This window comes from Arvicanthis niloticus, chromosome 12, assembly GCF_011762505.2.
Source record: "Arvicanthis niloticus isolate mArvNil1 chromosome 12, mArvNil1.pat.X, whole genome shotgun sequence".
Taxonomy (NCBI): Eukaryota; Metazoa; Chordata; class Mammalia; order Rodentia; family Muridae; genus Arvicanthis; species Arvicanthis niloticus.
Window position 1 is genome coordinate 31,594,625 of NC_047669.1, and position 20,265 is coordinate 31,614,889.

The window sequence follows — 20,265 nt, forward strand, 5'->3', positions numbered from 1 at the left end:
TTGCTTAGTGATTGTTACATATGTTTAATAATAATAGGAAAAGCATATTAATAGCAGGAATCTTTCCTAAAATAAGTCCCTTACAGCCTTGCTGCATAAGGGCTCACTTGTCTCAGATTATATAATAATCCAAGGCAAGCCATTTCAGGATGGTCACCTGATAGTTATTAGCTTGTCCCATTATGGCTCCTGACAACTTGGGGCACCCAGAAGTGCCATGCTGGGCCAACAAGTCACCTCATTTGTTCTTACAACACACACTTTCTTGGGGGCACACACCCTCGTGACTCTCATAGGCCTCCCCACTGAAGTCACAAACACAAAATTCACATTTGAGGTTGTCCTTAGGGCAGTCTTGCTGCAAGTACATGGGCAGGTCACACCAGCTCATCTAGCCAGGCAGCGATTTGGGCAGGCGACAATGTTGGAGCTGCAAGTGTTTAAGTGGCCCTGTAGATGACATTATGGTCCACTACAGCGGCAACCCTCCTCACTGTGGATGCAGCATATAGCCAAGCCTCCAGCTCCGGGTCTGGGTAGATCTTCGCATAGTCCACAGGAAGCTGTTCCTCAGGACATTTGAAGACTCATTCATTGAGGAACTCCTGCAGGCAGGTGTGGCAGAAGCGGTGGCCGCAAGTAGACACATGCTCAGGCTCGAGCGTGGGTTTCCCACACAGTGGAATAGCCACTGTGGCTTGGGCTTCTCCAGGAACTTGTAGTCTAAGCCAGGCATGGCAGGCTGGCAGTGGGCATGGGCAAGAGGGGCCAGGCATGCGGCGGTCCCACAGCCTGTCCCTTGCTCAGGCTGTGTTTTCCCTAATTCTATTTTTAATAGAAGAAAGGCATTCAATCCTTATAATTTACATGTAAATGCTTAGTTGAAATAATCTTAAACTTTTATTTCTTTAAAACTTTATAAGTAGTTTATCTGTTTTAAAATCCTTTCATGGTTTCTTTGACCAATTGCGAAAATGGATTTACACTGTTAACTTGTGGAGATAATTCCCTTCAATGACCCCTGTTGTTTCAAGCTGTCAGACTGTATAAGGCTAGGAATGCTTCTCACACATCCACAAGGACAATGTAAAGGGGCCTCATCTGCAGTTCTCAATCTCTCGTTTCTCTGTTCCTTCCTTCTCCTAGGCTCCCAAAAATATCGCTGTGTGAGTCAGAACATAGTGTTTTCCTACATGTCAAATGACCCAGAGTTTGAGAGCATTACAAAATTTCTCCCAAAATATTTTCATAGAATACTGTGATGAATGTTTTGAATCTCTACTAGCCTAAATTAGAATATACAGAATAGAATAGGTTCTGTTCCCCAAGAGAACATTGACAGATACAAGAAAGAATGTATAAATACTGTGTTTCTACTCGGATGGAAGGGTATCCTGGGATTCAGAAGCCTAAGAACCACATAGCTATGAGAGGAGAAGGTGTCCTGAGACACAGGGTCCCAGGAACCACTGGGCTCTGGGAGGAAGCCTCCTCCACAAAGGCATTGCAGCTGCCAGGGGAGCTGAAGAACCCAGAAGCCTCAAGCCCTGCCTCATTTTTTAGCTCCTTCCCTTCTTCTCTTCATTGCTTCTTGCTTCTTCTGATGAGAGAGTCATACCTAGCAGCAAATCTCATGGAAGAGATTTATTGGAAGGTCCAGTGTATTGAGAGATGAATCCAGGGATGGCTGCTCTCTGATCCCAGAAGCAGACACCAGGGAATTGCACAGGGGTTATATACGATTTGTTCAGGGGCCAAGCTTTTCAGGGTAGAGATGATCAGAATGAGAATTGGTGGCATTTTAAGTCCTGAGCTTGGGGAGCTCAGAGAGTGGTGGCTTTTTTTTTTTTTTCACCACCCCACCACCCCTTTCCCTGCATCAGGATTAAGGTGGGAAGTCTTTCTGGAAGTAGGAGGTTTTGGCAGCAGGAGGTTTGGGGCTGCTCAGGGAGGCTTGAAGGGAGGTGCTGCCACTTTCCAGCTGGAAAAGATAGCTCCTGCAGTGGTGTTTTACCAAGGCTGTAGGCTGAGACAGGAAAGGTGTTACCATTGTGGACAGACAGCTCTTGAGGGGCAGTTCCTGCTGAGGCAGGAAAGGTGTTGCCACTGTGGATAGTTCCTGTGACAACTGCAGAAGACTGAGGAGATGTGATACTGCTATTTTTGACAGCTTCTGCTGAGGCATCTTACTACCACTATAGGCTAGGGTGGAAAGAAGGGGCTGGCAGCTTCTTTGAGGGATTTTGCAACACACCACTTAGGGACTATTTGTCTTGATTGCATTCTTCTGTTCCCAGAACCAAAAGCTTCAAAAAATTTTGCATTCAAAATATCTATAACCTCATCCTATCCAGAATACTTTGTCTTACTTGAATTCAGAGAAAACACTATCCATGTGTTCATAGCCAGAAACCCACTATACCACAGCTTAAATGTACATAATACATTTACTGTATTTGCATTTAATGTAAATAATAATTTACTGGAAGATAACTTTTCTTGATCCCTCATTATTTTTCTAAATAAGAACAGCCTTAAAAATTTCAATGCCTTTAATACACAGAAAATGGATGCTGTTTCTACAATCCAATTAAGTCAGGAGTTATGAACCTCCAGCCAGTAGGCACATGGCAGGGGCGGGGCTTGGAACAAGTAACTGTCAGTGAGGTGGCAGTTGGTTTTGGACAGTTGTGGAGTGAGAGGAAGTTTCCTGGCCTCCACTTCTCATATGCTCCAGGACACTCCTGTGACCCGATGGTGAGCCCTCCTGTTGATTCTCTTTCTGGAAGTTGACCTTTCCAACTTGGTACTTGGTCTCTGAACCTCCTCTGCTGAGGGATTAAAGGAAACCACAGCAGTTAGCTTTAGAGTTGGCTCCTCCATCTAGGCTCTTGTGCCTTTCTCATTACAACCAAAGACTCTCCCTAAGATCAATTGCCTCAGGGTGAATTTCTGCCTCAACCCTCCACCATGAAACTTTTTATATCAGTTCCTGAGAAACTACTCACCGCCAAATGGATAATGACTTACCATTGGTGAGGTACCAAGTAGTCATGCCCTAAAAGAAAGTGGGGTGGAAGATTGTGAACCTGGGCTGTTCATTATGAGTTACCAGCATTACTGAGTAGAACTCCCTCCCTGTTCATGGTCAGTGAGTACAAAGGCCATGTAATGGCTCAGAGTTCACTAAGCAGACATTGGGACCCCAAGTTGTATCCAACCCCAATTGTGAGGCTTGCATTTCATAGCTCGGTCATATGAGTAGTGACCCCATCACACACTGTTTGAGATAGTCTCATCTCTGTTTTCCTACAAGATGGCAATGGCAAAAAAAAAAAAAAAAAGTTTTCAGGGACAAAGTGAATGAATGAAACTTCCATGCTACGAGAAACAGAATCTCTCTGAGCTTTGGTTGGCTGGCCGCTAAGGGTAATCAACATGCCATTTTTGATAGGGTAGACATTAATATCTCTACTCAAAAACAAAATCAAAACATTTCATTGGTGAAATAATGTCTGAAACTTTACAGGCAAATCATTATTTTTCTCAAAATGAGACTTGGACTCATAAATTTATTGAACATATAAACATATAAAGCTGATTTATTTTGAAGAAGTTTTGTTGGCATTTTAAATCCGGATGTTCTTCCTGTAGCTTTTGTACACATATCTTTAAAATATTAAAGAACAGCAATATTAGCATTTACAAGCCAATTTAAGATGAAACGTTTTATTGGGAAAGGCTATTTGGTATGCTTTAAGCCAAAGTTGCAAAGTTTGCAGCAGAAGTATTTACCACACCATAAACACATTAAAAAATTGTGTGGAACTTAATTTGGGATATCCTTAAATTTTAACAATAATCAAAACTTGAGATACTTATATAATTTTCTGGAACTGGTTTATTAGAATTAACTGTTTTAAAATGATTTGAGAAATGAGAAAAGTGCATATGGGACTATGTGTTCCCATCTGCAGTTCAGAACTAGAGACCCCTCTGATGTATTAAATTCTGAACGCAAGCAGGGAGGGTCAAAATGGAACTGGTATAGTTCCCAAGCCCCAGGTTGCACTCTAAACCAATTACATTCACCTCTAAGGGTAACCAGGCATCAGGGCTTTTCTTTCTTTTCAGCTTTCCAAGTGACTCATGCTGGTGCTGAGATGGAGAGTCTTGCTCAAGAGGCATAGCTCAGTGGGTTTGCTCTGTTTCCAGATCAGTATCAAGCTCTGTCTTGTTTTGTTTTGTCTTTTTTTTTTTTTTTTTTTTTATCTTTGAGATCGGCTCTGTCTTCAAATTTGCTATGTGGCTGGTGATGCTCTTGAACTTTTTATTTTTCTGCCTCCATCTCCTGAGTGCTGGGATTACAGGCTTGTGTCACCTTGGTTTGTTTAGGCTATGCTGAGGATTGAACTCAAGGCTTTGTGCATACGAAGCAAGACCTTGCAATTCTGTTCCAGAATACATTGAAAAATATACTCTTTGATGAACACATACACACACACACACACACACACACACAAACTCTAGAATCTGGCCTCATCCTTACACTTAGGGCTCAATGTTCTGGTAGCCAGACTGATGTGCTCTTAGCTAGGGCAAGTTGTTCTACTGGACACAAATAGTCCCACAGAGTGTCAAGTTTACACATGAAATGGCCAGGTGTGATGTCACATAACTTTCCTTCCAGATCCTGGGAGGCAGAGGCAGGCAGATATCTATGATTTTGAGACTAGCTAGATCTATATAGTGAGACCTTGTCTCAAAAATTACTTAGTTAATTAATAAAACAACTAATTGAGAGAGAAACAAGATACTTGTGTGAGTCCTGACTCCATACATCCCTACTTTCACTAACACCAAGCTCTTTGTAAATGACATCACAATGTAATTTACTCAGATTTGCTCTCACTATAGGTCAATTTTTTTAAGATACCAAACAACACTATTGTCCCTGATTCACCTGACTATTCATCCCATAGACCTCTTCCAAAATCTCTTAAATTGCAAATCTTATATGGAATTCCCTGTAACATTTTATCAAAGTACACTATGGTCCTACATGGTAAATCATTACCCTAACTGCTGCAAATATTAAACCTGCTAACTACACATGCATTTATGATTGTGAGCATCTTTGTCTCAAGCCGAATCAAAATCAGTGTTTAGCTTTAAGACTGAAACTGAGTAACAGTTTCCTTTGAACAGGTAGAGTTACAGTGATTGCTAAACAGCTACATATTAAAATCACCCAGGACACCTAGGTATCTCTAGGCATGCTGGTCAATATCAGTATAGCTCCACAGGGGATAATAAATTCAGAGAGCTGAGTGACATAGGCTAGGAACTTCAACACATTTGAAAACAAAAAAAAAATGGAGTTGGAGAAAACAGGCTTTCGAACTACAAAGAGAATCTGGACATATCTCTGTGTCCAGACAGCCTGAGCATGGAGTTTGTGCTCATGTGGTCCAGTCAGTAAAAATATTGTATACAAGTCTTATTGATGCTAATGATACAGTAACATGAAGAAAGCAGGATGCAGCATCCTTATAAGAGAGTGAACTCATCAGTTTAAAGAAAGCATAGAAAATCCCCTGGGTGAGACTCATGTGGGTGATTTTACTGTTCTGTTTACATATTTATTTCCAAGTTGAACATAAATATATGTATTTAATTTAGTTTTTCAAAACATTGTTTGTTGTAACCAGAAAAGTATATATACACATAAATACACACACATTTTATATATATATATATATATATATATATATATATATATATATATATATATATATATATATTTGAGGTCAACCTGAGCTTGAGTAGTTCTTGCCCTACCTCACAAGATAAGATTTCTTGAAGGCAATTGAAGACCTCTGATGTAAAACTGTCTTAACTTGGGAAGAGATAAGTTCTCTGGATATGGCTATTGTTCATTGTTTTAAACTCTTATCAGACTCATGGCCTAATGGTACTCCACATGGCATAAAAGAAAGCCCTGGCGGCTATTAGCATGATCTGTTAATTGTAGTCTGGTTAAAATTAACATGAAAGTCAAAAGGTTCTTTCACTTCCTTAAACAGTTGGATAACCTGTGGTAACTTGTGGTCTCAATGAAGGGAGAAGGGTTCTGTGAAGGATCCTTTAATAAGATAGTTAGTTGACAAGATTTAAAAGGAGCAATGGCTGGGGAGCACTCAGGACTGAGAATGGATACAGAGCATCTCTGGCTAGTCCCTATCACCTGGGATTCTGCATTTTACATTTCATTCCAGTTGGAAGTGTCACAGAAAAAAGAGACATTCCTAATGTTTACAGGCCATGAATGAGGACTTAAGATACTTAAGAAATATGTGATTTTTCTTCTCTTTTAGAAGAGCATTAGGAGGCACCAAGAAGAAAGGCCTATTCTCTTTGATTCCCTGTGAATTTTCAGAGACGCATAGAGCTTGAGGCAGACTGACTGTAATTAGACACAGGAATGGAAGACAATTTTGAGAATTTTACTGTGACCCACGATATCAAACTGAGTAATGCATGGCTGAAGCTTCTCAAAAGTGTGTTTCTGAGCACTCCCGACGACCTCCCTGAAATCATCCTGATACTATCTTTGATCTGTACGATTGGAGGTAAGTTAACACCCATCCCTCCTCTGTCTAGTCTATAAATACATCTTATAAGTAATATATAGAATTAAAGAAAGTAACAGTGGTAGAAAATTAGAATTTAATACCTAGTTTCATACATTTAATATAAATGAAAGAGTTAAACAGTACCTATCCCTGGGAAAAGATGTGTCATCACTGTCCTTCATCACTCTCAGGTTTAAAAACAGAGCACAATTACTACTAGGTCAGACTCAGCTTTCAGTAACTAGAGCAATTGAAGGAGGTAGAAGAATCATAGTTCTGAATAGCAACTTCCAGAAATACTACCTAAATGATGAACCTACACTTACTTTTTATAAATGGGGAAGGAGAAGGAGGAGGGGAGGGAGGGGAAGGGGAAAGGGAAGAAAGAGAAGGAGAAGGAGGAGAAGGAGAAGGAAGAAGGAAGGAGAAGAAGGAAGGAGAAGGAGAAAAATAAGAAGAAGGAGAAGGAGAAAGAAGAAGAAGAAGAAGAAGAAGAAGAAGAAGAAGAAGAAGAAGAAGAAGAAGAAGAAGAAGAAGACCTAAGAACCAATAGTTTCTAGCAATACTTAACTAAAGTCTCTAAAGAAATGCAATCCATTATAAAAAGTTATAAAGCAGGAATTTGATCAGCTAATGTTGACATTGGTTTTGTTTCTTTAAACATGAATGAAGGTCTTGACCACATGTAGACCATCATTAGTAGTAGATACTATTATACTTCTTTGATATTTAGAAATTGCAAAACATAATAGTAAAAGTCAGTAAATATGACATTACCTTGCCTATCTGTAATGAGTATAGATTTTACTTTGTCTATCAGTAACGAGTATACTTTTTGCAGCATTTTTGAACATGCATCTGAAAGATTTTCCAATTCCTCTTCCTGTGATACTATTTTTAATTGGATGCTGTTTTGAAATTCTGAGTTTTGCATCTACCCAGGTATGTATAATAAATGAATATCAACATTATATCTAAGACTTACATAAACACAAAGATGGCTAAAGAATTTTTGGAAAAAAAAAACCTGATCTCCTTCCACTCAAACAAGCAAAGAATGATAATAATAATAATAATAATAATAATAATAATAATAATAATAATAATAATAATAAATAACCATGCTGAAAAAACAGAGCCCACAGTCTGAAAGCACAAAGGTTGTTGGAAGTGAATATAGGTACAACTACTGAGGATAGATCAGAATTCAGAATCCTAAATGAGAACTTGGCCAGGAAGATAGCATGGAATTTCTATCATAGGAATCTGGCAGTAAGACAATTCTAATAATAAGATAAATCTTGTAGTGATCCAATACTATTGCCTCAGTTAGAAAGTGTTTTATACATTTTGTATAAGACATGCTTGTCCCTAAAAGGGGCATAGGATATGAGCCTATTCCATGAAAATGACATGGAAATGACAAATGAAATTTAGACAAGAAAGTGACATTAGGAAGAGTTGGGATCATGTAGACAGGGGAGAATACTTACTATAAGGAATGTAGACTGCATTCCTGATGCATTAAAACAGTACTTGCATCCAGAAATTTGGGGTAAAGCTTTCTTTGTAAGAGGACTCGGTGTGAATGGTTTACATTTTGCAGGCTCTGTGATCTCCGTTTCTGCTACTAAAGGCCTTCTCCATACAGTAATGAAAGGCACAGCCGTCTCACACTTTATATGTGAAATGAATAGCCAGTCAGGTTTAGCCCAAGGGTTGTATTTAGCCAATGACCACTTTAGGCAGTCAGTGAGAGCTGTTTTGAAAATGATGGACTTTTCAGATATAGAATGTTAAAAGAGTCTATCTATGCAAGGACAAAAACTGAACTGTTCACTTACCTAATCTCGAGTTTGAAATAAATGCAACTTTAAGTCCTTCCAAAATCTCCACCAAGGGAAGATATCTTGTATCAAGAACTGTGGCCTAACATAGCACTCTGCAAGCTAATAAGCCACCCTGCCACAGTTTCAGTTTCTGAGAAAGAGTACAGAACTGGGCCAGAGATAAAAGACTTTCAGAATAGCAATTATGGGAGTGTGAACTTTATCCTATACCTGTTCTCAAAACCCTGATAGCATAGGCTAAAAAGCCGTGGAGGCCAGCTGAAATATGCACCGTAGAAGCAAGATGAACCAGATGAATATTCCTAATAGAACCTCCTGATGTCTACTAATATCAGGAAAGATGCGCCCTCCCAGCTATTTCACTACTCACACGAACTTCTTTATCTCTGTTCCAACTAATCTTCTCATTTTTCACAGATATTGATTAAATATGGCTTTTTCATAGCTCCTTGGAATTCATAGGATCATTTATTCATTTGTAGATTCTTATGTGTAAGAACCCACTTACTTAAAATACTTTCTTTCTCTTTTGTTCCTGTAAAACCACTATATGGTCTTTAATACCTACATCAATGTGCTTCCTCCATCCTCTCTCTGAGAAGGGCTCAGGGATGTGTATCAACTTTTCTCTGTTATGTTTTTTCATCTGCCAATCAGATGGGAAGTTGTGTATAACCCAACAGCGTAAGTCTTCAACTCCATACTATGTTGTATCTTTCTGAAACTTACTTTCTCTGTTGCTAGAGAAGAGTCTCTGGCATGTGTTCTATGTTAACAAAGGGTGAATATGTATGAATAATCAATTTTATATTACTAGATCCAGATATATGCAGATGCCATACAATGGATGGATCCAGACATGTTTTTTGGCATATTTACACCAGTAATTATCTTTAATGTTGCATTTGACATGGATATATACATGCTTCAAAAGTTATTTTGGCAGGTAATAGTTCTAATTTCATATTACTCTCCATTCACTAACCATGTTAATTATTTTTGGTTTATCATTTTTTATCCCAAAATAGAAAATAAAGAGGATAGGAGAAGCATATCAGAGTGGTGAATCTAGAAAGAAAAAAAAAAAACAGATTGTCTTAGTTAGGGTTTTACTGCTGTGAACAGACACCATGACCAAGGCAACTCTTATAAGGACAACATTTAATTGGGGCTGGCTTATAGCTTCAGAGGTTCAGTACATTATTATCAAGGTGGGAGCATGGCAACAACCAGACAGGCATGGGGCAGTCAGAGCTGAGAGTTCTACATCTTCATCTGAAGGCTGCTAGCAGAATATTGACCTCCAGGCAGCTAGGATTAGGGTTTTATAGCCCACATCCACAGTGACACACCTACTCCAACAGGGCCACACCTTCTAATAGTGCTACTCCCTGGGCCAAACATATACAAACCATCACACATATATTGGTGGTGTTCTAGTGTATTGGAAGCTCAGGGAAAAGCTGGAGAAAAGAAATAATTCTGACTATTTTACTGGCAAAATTTGATACCAATTATCATTTTAGCTCTGGGAATCTGTAAGAATGTGACATGACGATGAAGTGTATTGACTCAAGGAAGAAGGAATTTGATGAACAATGTCCCATTTTAAACCTCTACTATCTAAAGCTACATCTGCTGGGAACAAAGAAAGCTTAGAAGGAAACTCACAGAAGCAAGCGTAACCCAAATCTGAGTACCAAGAGGCAAGGGATTAGTGAAAGCCATTGAGATAAAACTCACCTGGTCACAAGCTGTACATATACATCTTCCAAAGTTCTCAAAAGTAGCTCTGCAAATAGAAGGCTCTGGCCTAAACACCATCAGAAGCAATGCATTTTAATTTAAAACCAGGTACACTGAGGTCAGACAATTGACCAGATCGGGTAGCAGTAGCTGCAGAGAGCTATGGTATATGTTGGCCCAGAAGACCTATGCTCGGCCACTTACTGTATCTCTATTTAGGTGGCAAGTGGGGGGTGTTGCTCTAGCAAAGTGAGCTAACCAACTTGTAGCCAGCACTCTGGTCTTCTGCTTTTCAACACAGAATGCAAAAGAGATCTGATCTCTCTACCACCAAATATTTTTGCAGATACTACTAATTACAATTCCTGGATTTATGATTAATTACACCTTAATACTTTGGTATCTGCAATCTGTAAATAAACTATCTTTGAAGACCATCCCCTGGTTACTCTTTTCAGCTGTTCTTATAAGTTCAGATCCTATGCTTACTTCAGCCTCCATACGAGACCTTGGTAAGTACCTCCTTTCTCTTCTCATTTCCTCTTTTATAGTGAGAACATATTTTGTAGTTAAGTTATCTTCATATTAAGATCCTTTGTCAAAGATGGATTTCACCACATGCAGTAGTATGGGAAGGGGCTGGGAGATATCAAGGACTGGCACATGTTCTGCAAGTGATGCTTAGGAGAGAAGGAAAGACCAGTGAAGAGCTTATCTTGCATCTAAAAAGAGCAGTTTCCCATCATGGTCATACAAGTATCCCCCTCACACCAACAGAACAGTTTGGACCATCACATTATCATGTACACACTGTAATTCATTTTCTTTTGCTCAATATTTATTATCCTTTGAAAACAGTCAATAGGATAATGTCATTTAAAATTCCCTTTGTAGTCACTGTCAGCATCAATCAAAAGCCAGAAGAATAGCAAACAATAAAATCACACATCATAGAATTGTTGTGGTATATACTATTTAGAACAGACTACGCATTTATAACAAACTTGCAGCTTGGTCTTCATGTGAGACCCCTAACAAGTGGAGCAGGGGTCTTCTCAGACTCTGTTCCCTGCCATTCGACCCCCTTCCCCTGCTGGACTTCCTGGTAAGGCTTCAGTAGGAGAGGCTATATGTAGTCCTGCTGGGGCTAGATGTTCCAGGGTGGTGTGGTACCCAAAGGAGGGCCTTTGCCTTCACTGAGGAGGAGAGAGAGCAACGGGGGGAAGGATTTGTAAGGGTGGGGCTGCAAGGAGAGAAGAATGTGGGGCTGTGAAAGAGAAGTAGAGTGAATAAAAAAATTATTGGAGAAAAAAATTAAATAGACCATTAGAGAGAAAAGCAGTAAAATATTAAGTTAAATTATTCAAAAATGCAAAATAATACAGATTAAGATATCATAAATACTGGGCATCTTGCTGTTAGTTTTGGAATTTTGCTATTCTTCTAAAATTGAGTCTTTCAAAAATATTTGTAAAAGGTGTCTTTCTCTTAGCAGCATTTTGCTTGGTCTTGAAAAGCAAGATTTTGTGCTTGTGAGTACATGGGTATGTGCAGCTGAAGTACTAGTGGGCATGCACCTGTGAGGACTGAGAAGAACCCCAGAAATCCTCCTCCTGATTTTCTTTCACAGTGTTTGAGTCAGGATCTTTCACTATGGAAGCTCACAAGTTTAGCTTGGTTGGTCAGTCAGGGAGCCAGGCTGTCTCCCTCTACCTTCCTAGTGCTGCAGTTACAGGTGCAGACAGCCAGATTTTTCACATGGGTTCAGGAGATACAGCTCAGGACATCATGCTTGTATACAAGCAGTATACTAAGTGCACTATGTCTCTATCCTCTATGTATTTTAAACTCTGTAAACATGATTTTTTGTTTATGTACTTGTATAAGTCATACATAGTTGTTCATTATTCACAAGAACCCAATCTGCCTAGGGAGTTGAGTGCATGCCCATAGAGTACACACATTTACACTGTCTTCTTGAGGTTTGTTTTTGTTTTTTTTTTTTTTTTCCTTGACTTCAAATTTGTTATTCATTTTCAAAAAGTCATGCTTGCTTACCTAGTTGTATTTTATGAACTGGAGTAATTATACAATAGTAAGTTTTGCTGACGAATGAACACCCCAAATGTGGTGGCTTAAAGCAAAATCTGTTCATTACCTAACCTAATGGACTGTAGTTAATTTAGTATTTTATTATTATGGTAGAGTCTTAGAGTTGGTAAATAAATAAGTTTACTTGGTTTTTTTCCCACCATGACAATAGTTTAGGTGACACTGATCCACAGCTAAGAATAGGTCTAGAATTAGGTTTTCTGTGTCATCAAAATGTGTGTCTTTTGGGTAGAAGACTGTTAGATTGGAGAAATCCACAAAAGGTAGGGACCTGGAGGAAGAGTGTCAAGAAGATGAGACCCTATGGTTAACTCCTGCTAATATAATTCTATTCTTTAATATTAATACAGTTTTATCTTCTTTGATATGTGCAGGTCTTTCTAGAAGCCTCACAAATTTAATTAATGGAGAGAGTCTGCTGACCTCAGTGATATCCTTAGTTATATATAATGGTGTTGTGCAGATCAGCTTCCAGTCAAAGAATGTGAACAGTACCCTAGGTAAGGATATTTTTCTAACATCTTAAAAGGTGAATAGTTTCCTTAAAGTGCGAATGAATGTTGTACCTTATTATAAATTATGCGTATAGAAAGTAGCAAGTATTGGCAGGGTGACATGACCTGTATGTAGCATGCTTTCTCACTGTTGCTGTTATTCTGCAGATTGACTGAGCAGAGACTATGTTTTATTTACTTCTATATTCCTCTGCCAAATAATTCTATATTATGAACAATGCATGTGAGGAAATATTGCTTTTTAGCTTATGGTTGCAGAAGGTTGCAGACCATGATAAAGGGAAACACCATGAAAGGGCTGAAATGATATGCATCAGCCACAAATGTCATCAATTATTATGGAAATACAAACAAGGCATACAATAAGATACCACCTCTATTAAAACTTATTCAAATGACATACATAGTAACAAAGAAATACTCAATATGGGCTGTAGGAGTGGCTCCTTGGATAAGAACACTGCCAGTTCTTCCAGAGAATCTAGGTTTCTAGCACCAACATGTTGGCTCAAAACCATTTGTAACTCTAGTTCCAGGAGATACAACACTCTCTTCTGACAAACTCAGACACTGGGTACACACATGGTGCACAGACATATATGTAGGCAAAACATACTTCCACATAAAATAATAGAATCATATTTTAAAGCTCATTTCTTCTATCTTTATGATTATGATATAGTTACATCATTTCCTCCTTCACTATCCTCCCTACAAACCCTCTGTTCAAGAAACACTACACAGACTGAGTGGGTTATTTTTATGTACTTAGGAAAAATTAATTAAAAATAAAAAACTTAAAGAATGTCAGTGAGTATGTGAAGAATAGGCACTCCTATAGACCATTGGTATAAATTAATTCAGCTATAGAACCCGTAAGGAAGGGTCTTTAAGAGACTACAAACAGGACTAACATACAGTCCAGTAAACTCCATATCTTGAAGGGATACTTGTACTCTGATGTTCATTTTAACAGAGCTAATTTTAATCATGACAGAATGAAAAATTGACTAGAACATCATTTAACAGGAAGGCCAAGTGAGTTCTATGAACGGTTTTCATTTCTCTACTTTCTTGTAGTCCATAAGGTCATGTCTACAGCTTGTTCGTATTTTGTTGGAAGCTTCTTCACTGGAATCCTAATTACAAAAGTGATTCAGTTATGGATGGCTACCATCTTTGGTGATGACGTCAACCACATCACTTTCATCTTCTCAGTTCTATACCTCATCTTCTATGTTTGTAAGTAGGAGGTCTCATGCTTTACTTTAAACTACACAGAAGGGATAGATGTAAAAACACCCTCAAAGAATAGATAACTATGAAAAAGTTTGTGAATTTTTTTCAAGTAGAACATTTTTGTTCAAATGTCATATCAAAAATTTTGAAAATGTGAACACCTGTACACAGAGAACAATGTACCCAAGTATAGAAGGCCATTGCTATTATAAAACAAGGAGTGTGACAAAGCTGCAACTGTGATCATACTTTATTGGGTCATCTCTAAAGAGTTCCATAACCGGTTGTACAAAAGCTTTGAGTATAAAAATGAGTCACGTGCTTAGCTTACATGATATAGAAAGAAGCTTACTCACCAGAACAAACTGCATACCATTTGCCAAGACAGTGGTTCTCAGCCTTCCCAATGCTGCACCCCTCTAAGACAGTTTCCCATGCTGCAGTGACCCCCCAACCATAAAATTATTTTTCTTGGTACTTTATAGCTGTAACTTTGCTACTATTATAAATCGTGATGTAAATATCTGATATAAAAAGATATCTGATCTTTGAGCACTCCCCCAAAGAAGTTGTGACCCACAGGATGATAAACCCTGCTCTAAGCCCTCCATGTCTGATGGAAATTCTGATGTTTTGCATTGGCAAAATTTGATAAACTATTAAGGCATAAACTTAGGGAGCCTGGACGTACACAGAAAAATACGAAGGTTGCTGAGATCTATAGGATTTGAATCAATTACAATGGAGAAAGACTTCTATTTAGAAATTCCTGAAGAAGTAGGTACTTTATGGGGAGAACATACCCTATTAGACAAATCTTAAAGCATTTAGTAAGTCTATAGCAGTTAAAATGTAGTTCTTGAAACACAAAATTCCTAAGTAAATCAAATAGAGTGGTCCAGAACTGAGCCAAATATGTATTTATGAGGAACTTAAGTGAGAATGGTATATCCAGAATATTTCTTAACTTTAAGAACACATTTTAAGGTGTATTAATTAATTAGATCAAGAGGGATCTTGTACTGCTGTGCAATCCCATTTCAGAGTGACACATGTGTGACTGTGTGTATTGACAGATATGTGGGAGTTTGCTGAGCAAAGGATTACTCCTAAAAAGAATTCTGACTCAATTAGTTAAAATCCCCAAACTCTACAAAACTTCTTTGCAAACTCAAACACCCCAGGACTCACTGAAATGCCCAGCATTTCCTTCTTCATGACTTCCTTAGTGATTGCCTAAGTGCACAGTCACTTCTGGGAAACTCACAACAGAGTCATCCTGTATGGTTCACGATTCTGACAGATCCGATGGCTCCCCTGTTTCCTCGTGTCCTCATCTTTCCTGTCTCATTTCTGCTGTTTGTCTTCGATGTAAATATTTATTGAGCATGTGTATATGCTAGTGGCTGTTTCTTGGCTCTCATCTCGTAGTCCAAAGCTTACTAAATTATTTCTTTCCAGGCAAATTTAATGTTTCTCCTAAAGTAAATTCCAGTTTAAAAATAGTCTTTCATCCTTCATTTTAGTTTTACATTTAGTTTTACTTCTGATGCTTTGTTTTGGGTCTTGGTTTTGAGGCAGTGGCTCAATATGTAGACTAGCTGACCTGTAATATGCTGTACATGCCAGGCTGGCTTTGAACTCATGGAGCTCCTCTGCCTCTCTGCTTCTCTGCCTCTCTCTGCCTTTCTGCCTCTCTCTCTGCCTCTCTGCCTCTCTGCCTCTCTGCCTCTCTGCCTCTCTGCCTCTCTGCCTCTCTGCCTCTCTGCCTCTCTGCCTCTCTGCCTCTCTGCCTCTCTGCCTCTCTGCCTCTCTGCCTCTCTCTGCCTCTCTCTGCCTCTCTCTGCCTCTCTCTGCCTCTCTGCCTCTCTCTGCCTCTCTCTGCCTCTCTCTGCCTCTCTCTCTGCCTCTCCTCTGCCTCTCCTCTGCTTCTCCTCTGCCCCTTTGCCTCTCTGTCTCTGCCTCCCAGGGCTGGAATTGCATATTTGCACAATTACACCTAGTTCCCCTAAAAAATTCTTTATAGTTATATCTGCAGTCTTAGGAATGGGATTATGAATCTTCTCCTTGTGCTGTACCATACAGTTAAAGTTTTTACAGAAATATTACCTACTTCTTAAAAAAGAAAACACTGACAGTTTTCTAAACTGTTCAGTGCTTCTTTACTAAATGCATCAAAAAATAAAGTAGGAGGAGATCCATATGGGGGCTTTGTTGTCCCCAACTCTTAATTCTACCACAAAATATACCTCTTGTACTATCTTCCAAACAGAAGGTATATGAAGAGGGTTGGTCCTTACAGAATTCAACAGGTCACCCTTTTGACTTCTGATTCACTTATCCAGCGTTCCTGTGAAAGAGTAACTATGTCGAGGATTCTTAGCCTCACTGTGATAGATGAAGAGATTTTTTTTTAAATACTGATGGAATGAAGCCAAAGTAGTGTAAGGACATACATCACATATTTCACTATGCAATAGGGTGTGTATCTGAGGAGAAGAAACTACGAGCAGCAGTAATAACTTGTAATGTTTTCTAGATGAAACTAAGTTGGGTAACTTCTCTGTAAAGCCACAATATCTGATATTTTCACACCCAGTAGAGATCACGTTACCACTGAAATTGATCTTTTTGTTGTTGTTGTTCATTCTAAAATTAGGTGAACTAGTTGGAATGTCTGGAATATTTACTCTGGCCACCATAGGACTTTTTCTAAATTCTACAAGTTTCAAACCAGGAGTTGAAGCATTTCTCCTCGAGTGAGTGGCTCCCGTTTTGACTTTATTTTATACACTGAAAGCTATGAAATTACAACAGTAACTGTATTTGCATGGTATGAGTAAAACACTGGTATATAAAATATCGCACTAATTTTTCTGTAACATTCATTGATGCATAATTTTAGACAAAGCAGGTCACCAGATTTTGAGTTTACAGTGGGTTCATTTTTCCCCTAACTCATGTCCATTTTAGTGAAGATTTTGGTTGCTATATCTTTATGACTCCAGCCAAATTACCATTATTCCCAGTGCTGTTGATAAACATTAACTCCTCTGGCTTTTGTTTTCTAAACTTCTCCCCTCCTATGTACTGCCTACCATCTTACCTGAGCCACTTATTCCACAGACATATAAATAACTACTGTATAATCTCAATTCAAGGAATCTAATTAAAATATAACATTCATCATGCCCTGTTCTTAAAGGTAGCAGAAACCTAAGATGATAGTGGTAAGTCCTACTGCTTACTACAACAACCTAGAAAAGATTCACTCTACTGTTCTGACAGAGAAGGCATCTTTAGTTTCCATCTTTTTTCTTTTTTTTTTTTTTTCCTTTGTTTTGTTTTGGCTTTGGTTTTTTGAGACAAGGTTTCTCTGTGTAGCCCTGGCTGTCCTGGAACTCACTCTGTAGACCAGACTGGCCTCGAACTCAGAAATCTGCCTGCCTCTGCCTCCCACGTGCTGGGATTAAAGGTGAGTGCACCACTGCCCAGCTTCCATCTTTTTTTTTTTCTTATTCTTTCTGGTCCCCTATTTCTCACAACTCTGTAACTCCTCAGCCAAATCATTGATGCTGTCACCCGTAACTGTCACACTCATCTCGTTATAGACTGGATTCCTCCTTATCTAGGCCACTCTAACTAACTACTGTAAGGCTTTTTATCTCCTTTACCTAGGATCTTAGGTATTTTCATTGCAAACTTGTGATTTTTGTCCCCTGGCACTTCTGTACTAATTTCTACCATTAACCACCTTCTATCACCACCACATTCTATCAGTTAACATTTTATTATTAGTGATTGTAGGACTTTTATTAAATTTTTATTAATAAACTGTATAAAATTTATTAAATTGTATTAATAAATTATATAAAATTATTAAATTGTATTAATAAATTATATAACATTTATTAAATTTTATTAATAAATTATATATAAAATATATATATTAATGAATGATTCTTATTATCAGTGTTTTCAAGTTACATGAACCATGGTGTTTGGGTGTTCAATTACTCTGTTATGTCATATTATATATAACTGCAACCTAAATATTTCTTCCAGACTAAATGAAAAAAAGAAAGTTACTAATTTACACAAATTAATTTAAATTGCTTTTGAATTCCATGTTTACCTGCATTAGTGTTGTTTTCTTTACCTTTATTATATATTGAGTGTTGATATATTCCTCCTTTGCCTTTATTTCATTGATTACTACATAATGTTTCATGTAGGTAATACATAAATTTGTAAGTTAACTACAACTCTATTTTATTCTTCTCAAAAATGCAGATTCTGGAACTGCCTGTCCTTTATTGGTTTTCTTATGGTGTTCACTTTCACTGGACTTCTAATCCCTGCACACACATATTTATATATATCATTTTCTGATATATATTATTCTTTAAACATCTACTTCACACTCATTGTTTTAAGGTAAGAATGCCCTGTAAAATGTGTATATAGGAGATTTCCTGAAGAATATTTTATAAAATAAAGAAATGATTTTATACCTAATCTTGAACAGTTAGCTGACCTAAACTTCTCAAGTGGTCACTGGCAAAGTAATGCCCAGGAGTTGTATCAGACTTTAAATGAATTTGAGAAAATGTAAACAGTTTGTAAAATTTCTGAATATAAAATGTTCATAATCTACTAAGATTACTAAGAGGCAACTACTATTAATATTTGGCATATTTCACTCAGTAATTTCTATCTTTGTACAAGGGCAGAAACTTTACCTAAGAGGAGAAATTGTATCTTGCAATTTTTCTCAATATTATGTTATCATTTCTTTGAATTCAAAACTTGAAATGAAAACAGCTCTTTAAGAAATTAGAGTTAAACCCTCCTTGTAAATCTCCCCAACAATTTTTGCAGTCCGCTTATTCCAGGCTTAAAAGACAGACAAATCTGCATCAAAAGGAAATGTACACTAAGAAAGGAGGCCATAGGTGTAGCATCATCTGTCACTCAAATAGTTAAAATTATACTTCCATCTGGAGTAATCAGGTTGTTGATATCAACCAACTACTTGCAAATATTTATCCCAGATCATCATACAAAATTAGTGTAACAGGAATGACATGGGGCATGAAAGAGAACTGAACAATACAGACAAAATGAGCAAGATGAAAATCTGCAAAGCAAAAGAAAGGGAAGAAATCACCCCGATTTTCCACTTACCACTTCTTATTGTGGCCTTGAGCTTAACAATGGTCTAACTTTCATCTTTCACTTATAGAAGCATCATCTACAGATGATGTGAAATTACCTTAGCACTGAGCAGTGCAAAGACATAACAAGAGTCAATCATTCTTTCTGTGTGTGCCTCTAAGACCTATAGCTTTCTTTGGAGCCACAACAATAGTGTGGAAAAGATGGCTCACTGGGAATACAGTAGAATAAAACAGAAAGCTATGTCTAGAACAAAAATAACTTACAAACTTGTTTTGCTTTCCAGACTTTTGGTCTTTCTGCTAATGAGCCCCATTTTGTCTCGACTTGGTCATGGGTTCAGCTGGCGCTGGGCATTCATCATGGTCTGGAGTGAAATGAAAGGAACACCAAACATAAACATGGCCCTCCTGCTTGCGTACTCTGATGTTTCTCTTGGTTCCGAGAGGGAAAGATCTCAAGTAAGGAAAGCTATGTTTTCTTATTTGGGCATTTGATGGGAGTGCTGTTCAGCATTGATTTTGTAAAGCAAGCTCCCCCTTGTCTTGTTATGTCTTGTTAGTCAAGAGACAATGACTGGAGTCTGTGCGACTGGAGAGAAAAATCAAATAATTTTCATTCCCCTACCAGCTAGAGACACTCAGCCTCCTTCACAGGTCTAATGGATTTCAGATGATGATGAATTAAAAACAATAAGTCATTTTAAAAAGCAGCTGTTGCAAGACATACACTTGATTGTTTTTACTTATTTATTCTAGAATTCATTCATTCAAGGAGATAGTGAGATGATAATTGGCTCTCTTTCCTTGTATCGCTCCATATGCTTACCTTTAATAATTCTAGAAAGCAAAAACATTTGCCAGGTAAGGAGGTCTAAGTAGTGTCCTAACAAAATATGCTAGAATGTTTCTTCCTTTATTGCATGTTAAGGCAAGATTATTACAAAGGACTTTGCAGACCCCAAGAGGGAAGACACAGTCCTGAAACTGT

General features: G+C 38.1%; 1 protein-coding gene across 1 annotated transcript in view; it reads left to right on the forward strand.

Annotated features, from left to right (window-relative positions):
- The first annotated feature begins 2,661 nt into the window (after positions 1–2,661).
- Slc9c1 (solute carrier family 9 member C1) overlaps positions 2,662–20,265 on the forward strand; it is a 69,431-nt gene continuing 51,827 nt past the window's right edge. Inside the window, exons 1-10 of the mRNA XM_076911185.1 lie at positions 2,662–2,757; positions 6,378–6,632; positions 7,477–7,577; positions 9,303–9,431; positions 10,578–10,743; positions 12,718–12,843; positions 13,939–14,100; positions 16,757–16,856; positions 18,391–18,534; positions 19,562–19,736. Coding sequence (XP_076767300.1) covers positions 6,485–6,632; positions 7,477–7,577; positions 9,303–9,431; positions 10,578–10,743; positions 12,718–12,843; positions 13,939–14,100; positions 16,757–16,856; positions 18,391–18,534; positions 19,562–19,736 — 1,251 coding nt within the window. The 5' untranslated portion in view covers positions 2,662–2,757; positions 6,378–6,484. The remainder of the gene's footprint in view (positions 2,758–6,377; positions 6,633–7,476; positions 7,578–9,302; positions 9,432–10,577; positions 10,744–12,717; positions 12,844–13,938; positions 14,101–16,756; positions 16,857–18,390; positions 18,535–19,561; positions 19,737–20,265) is intronic.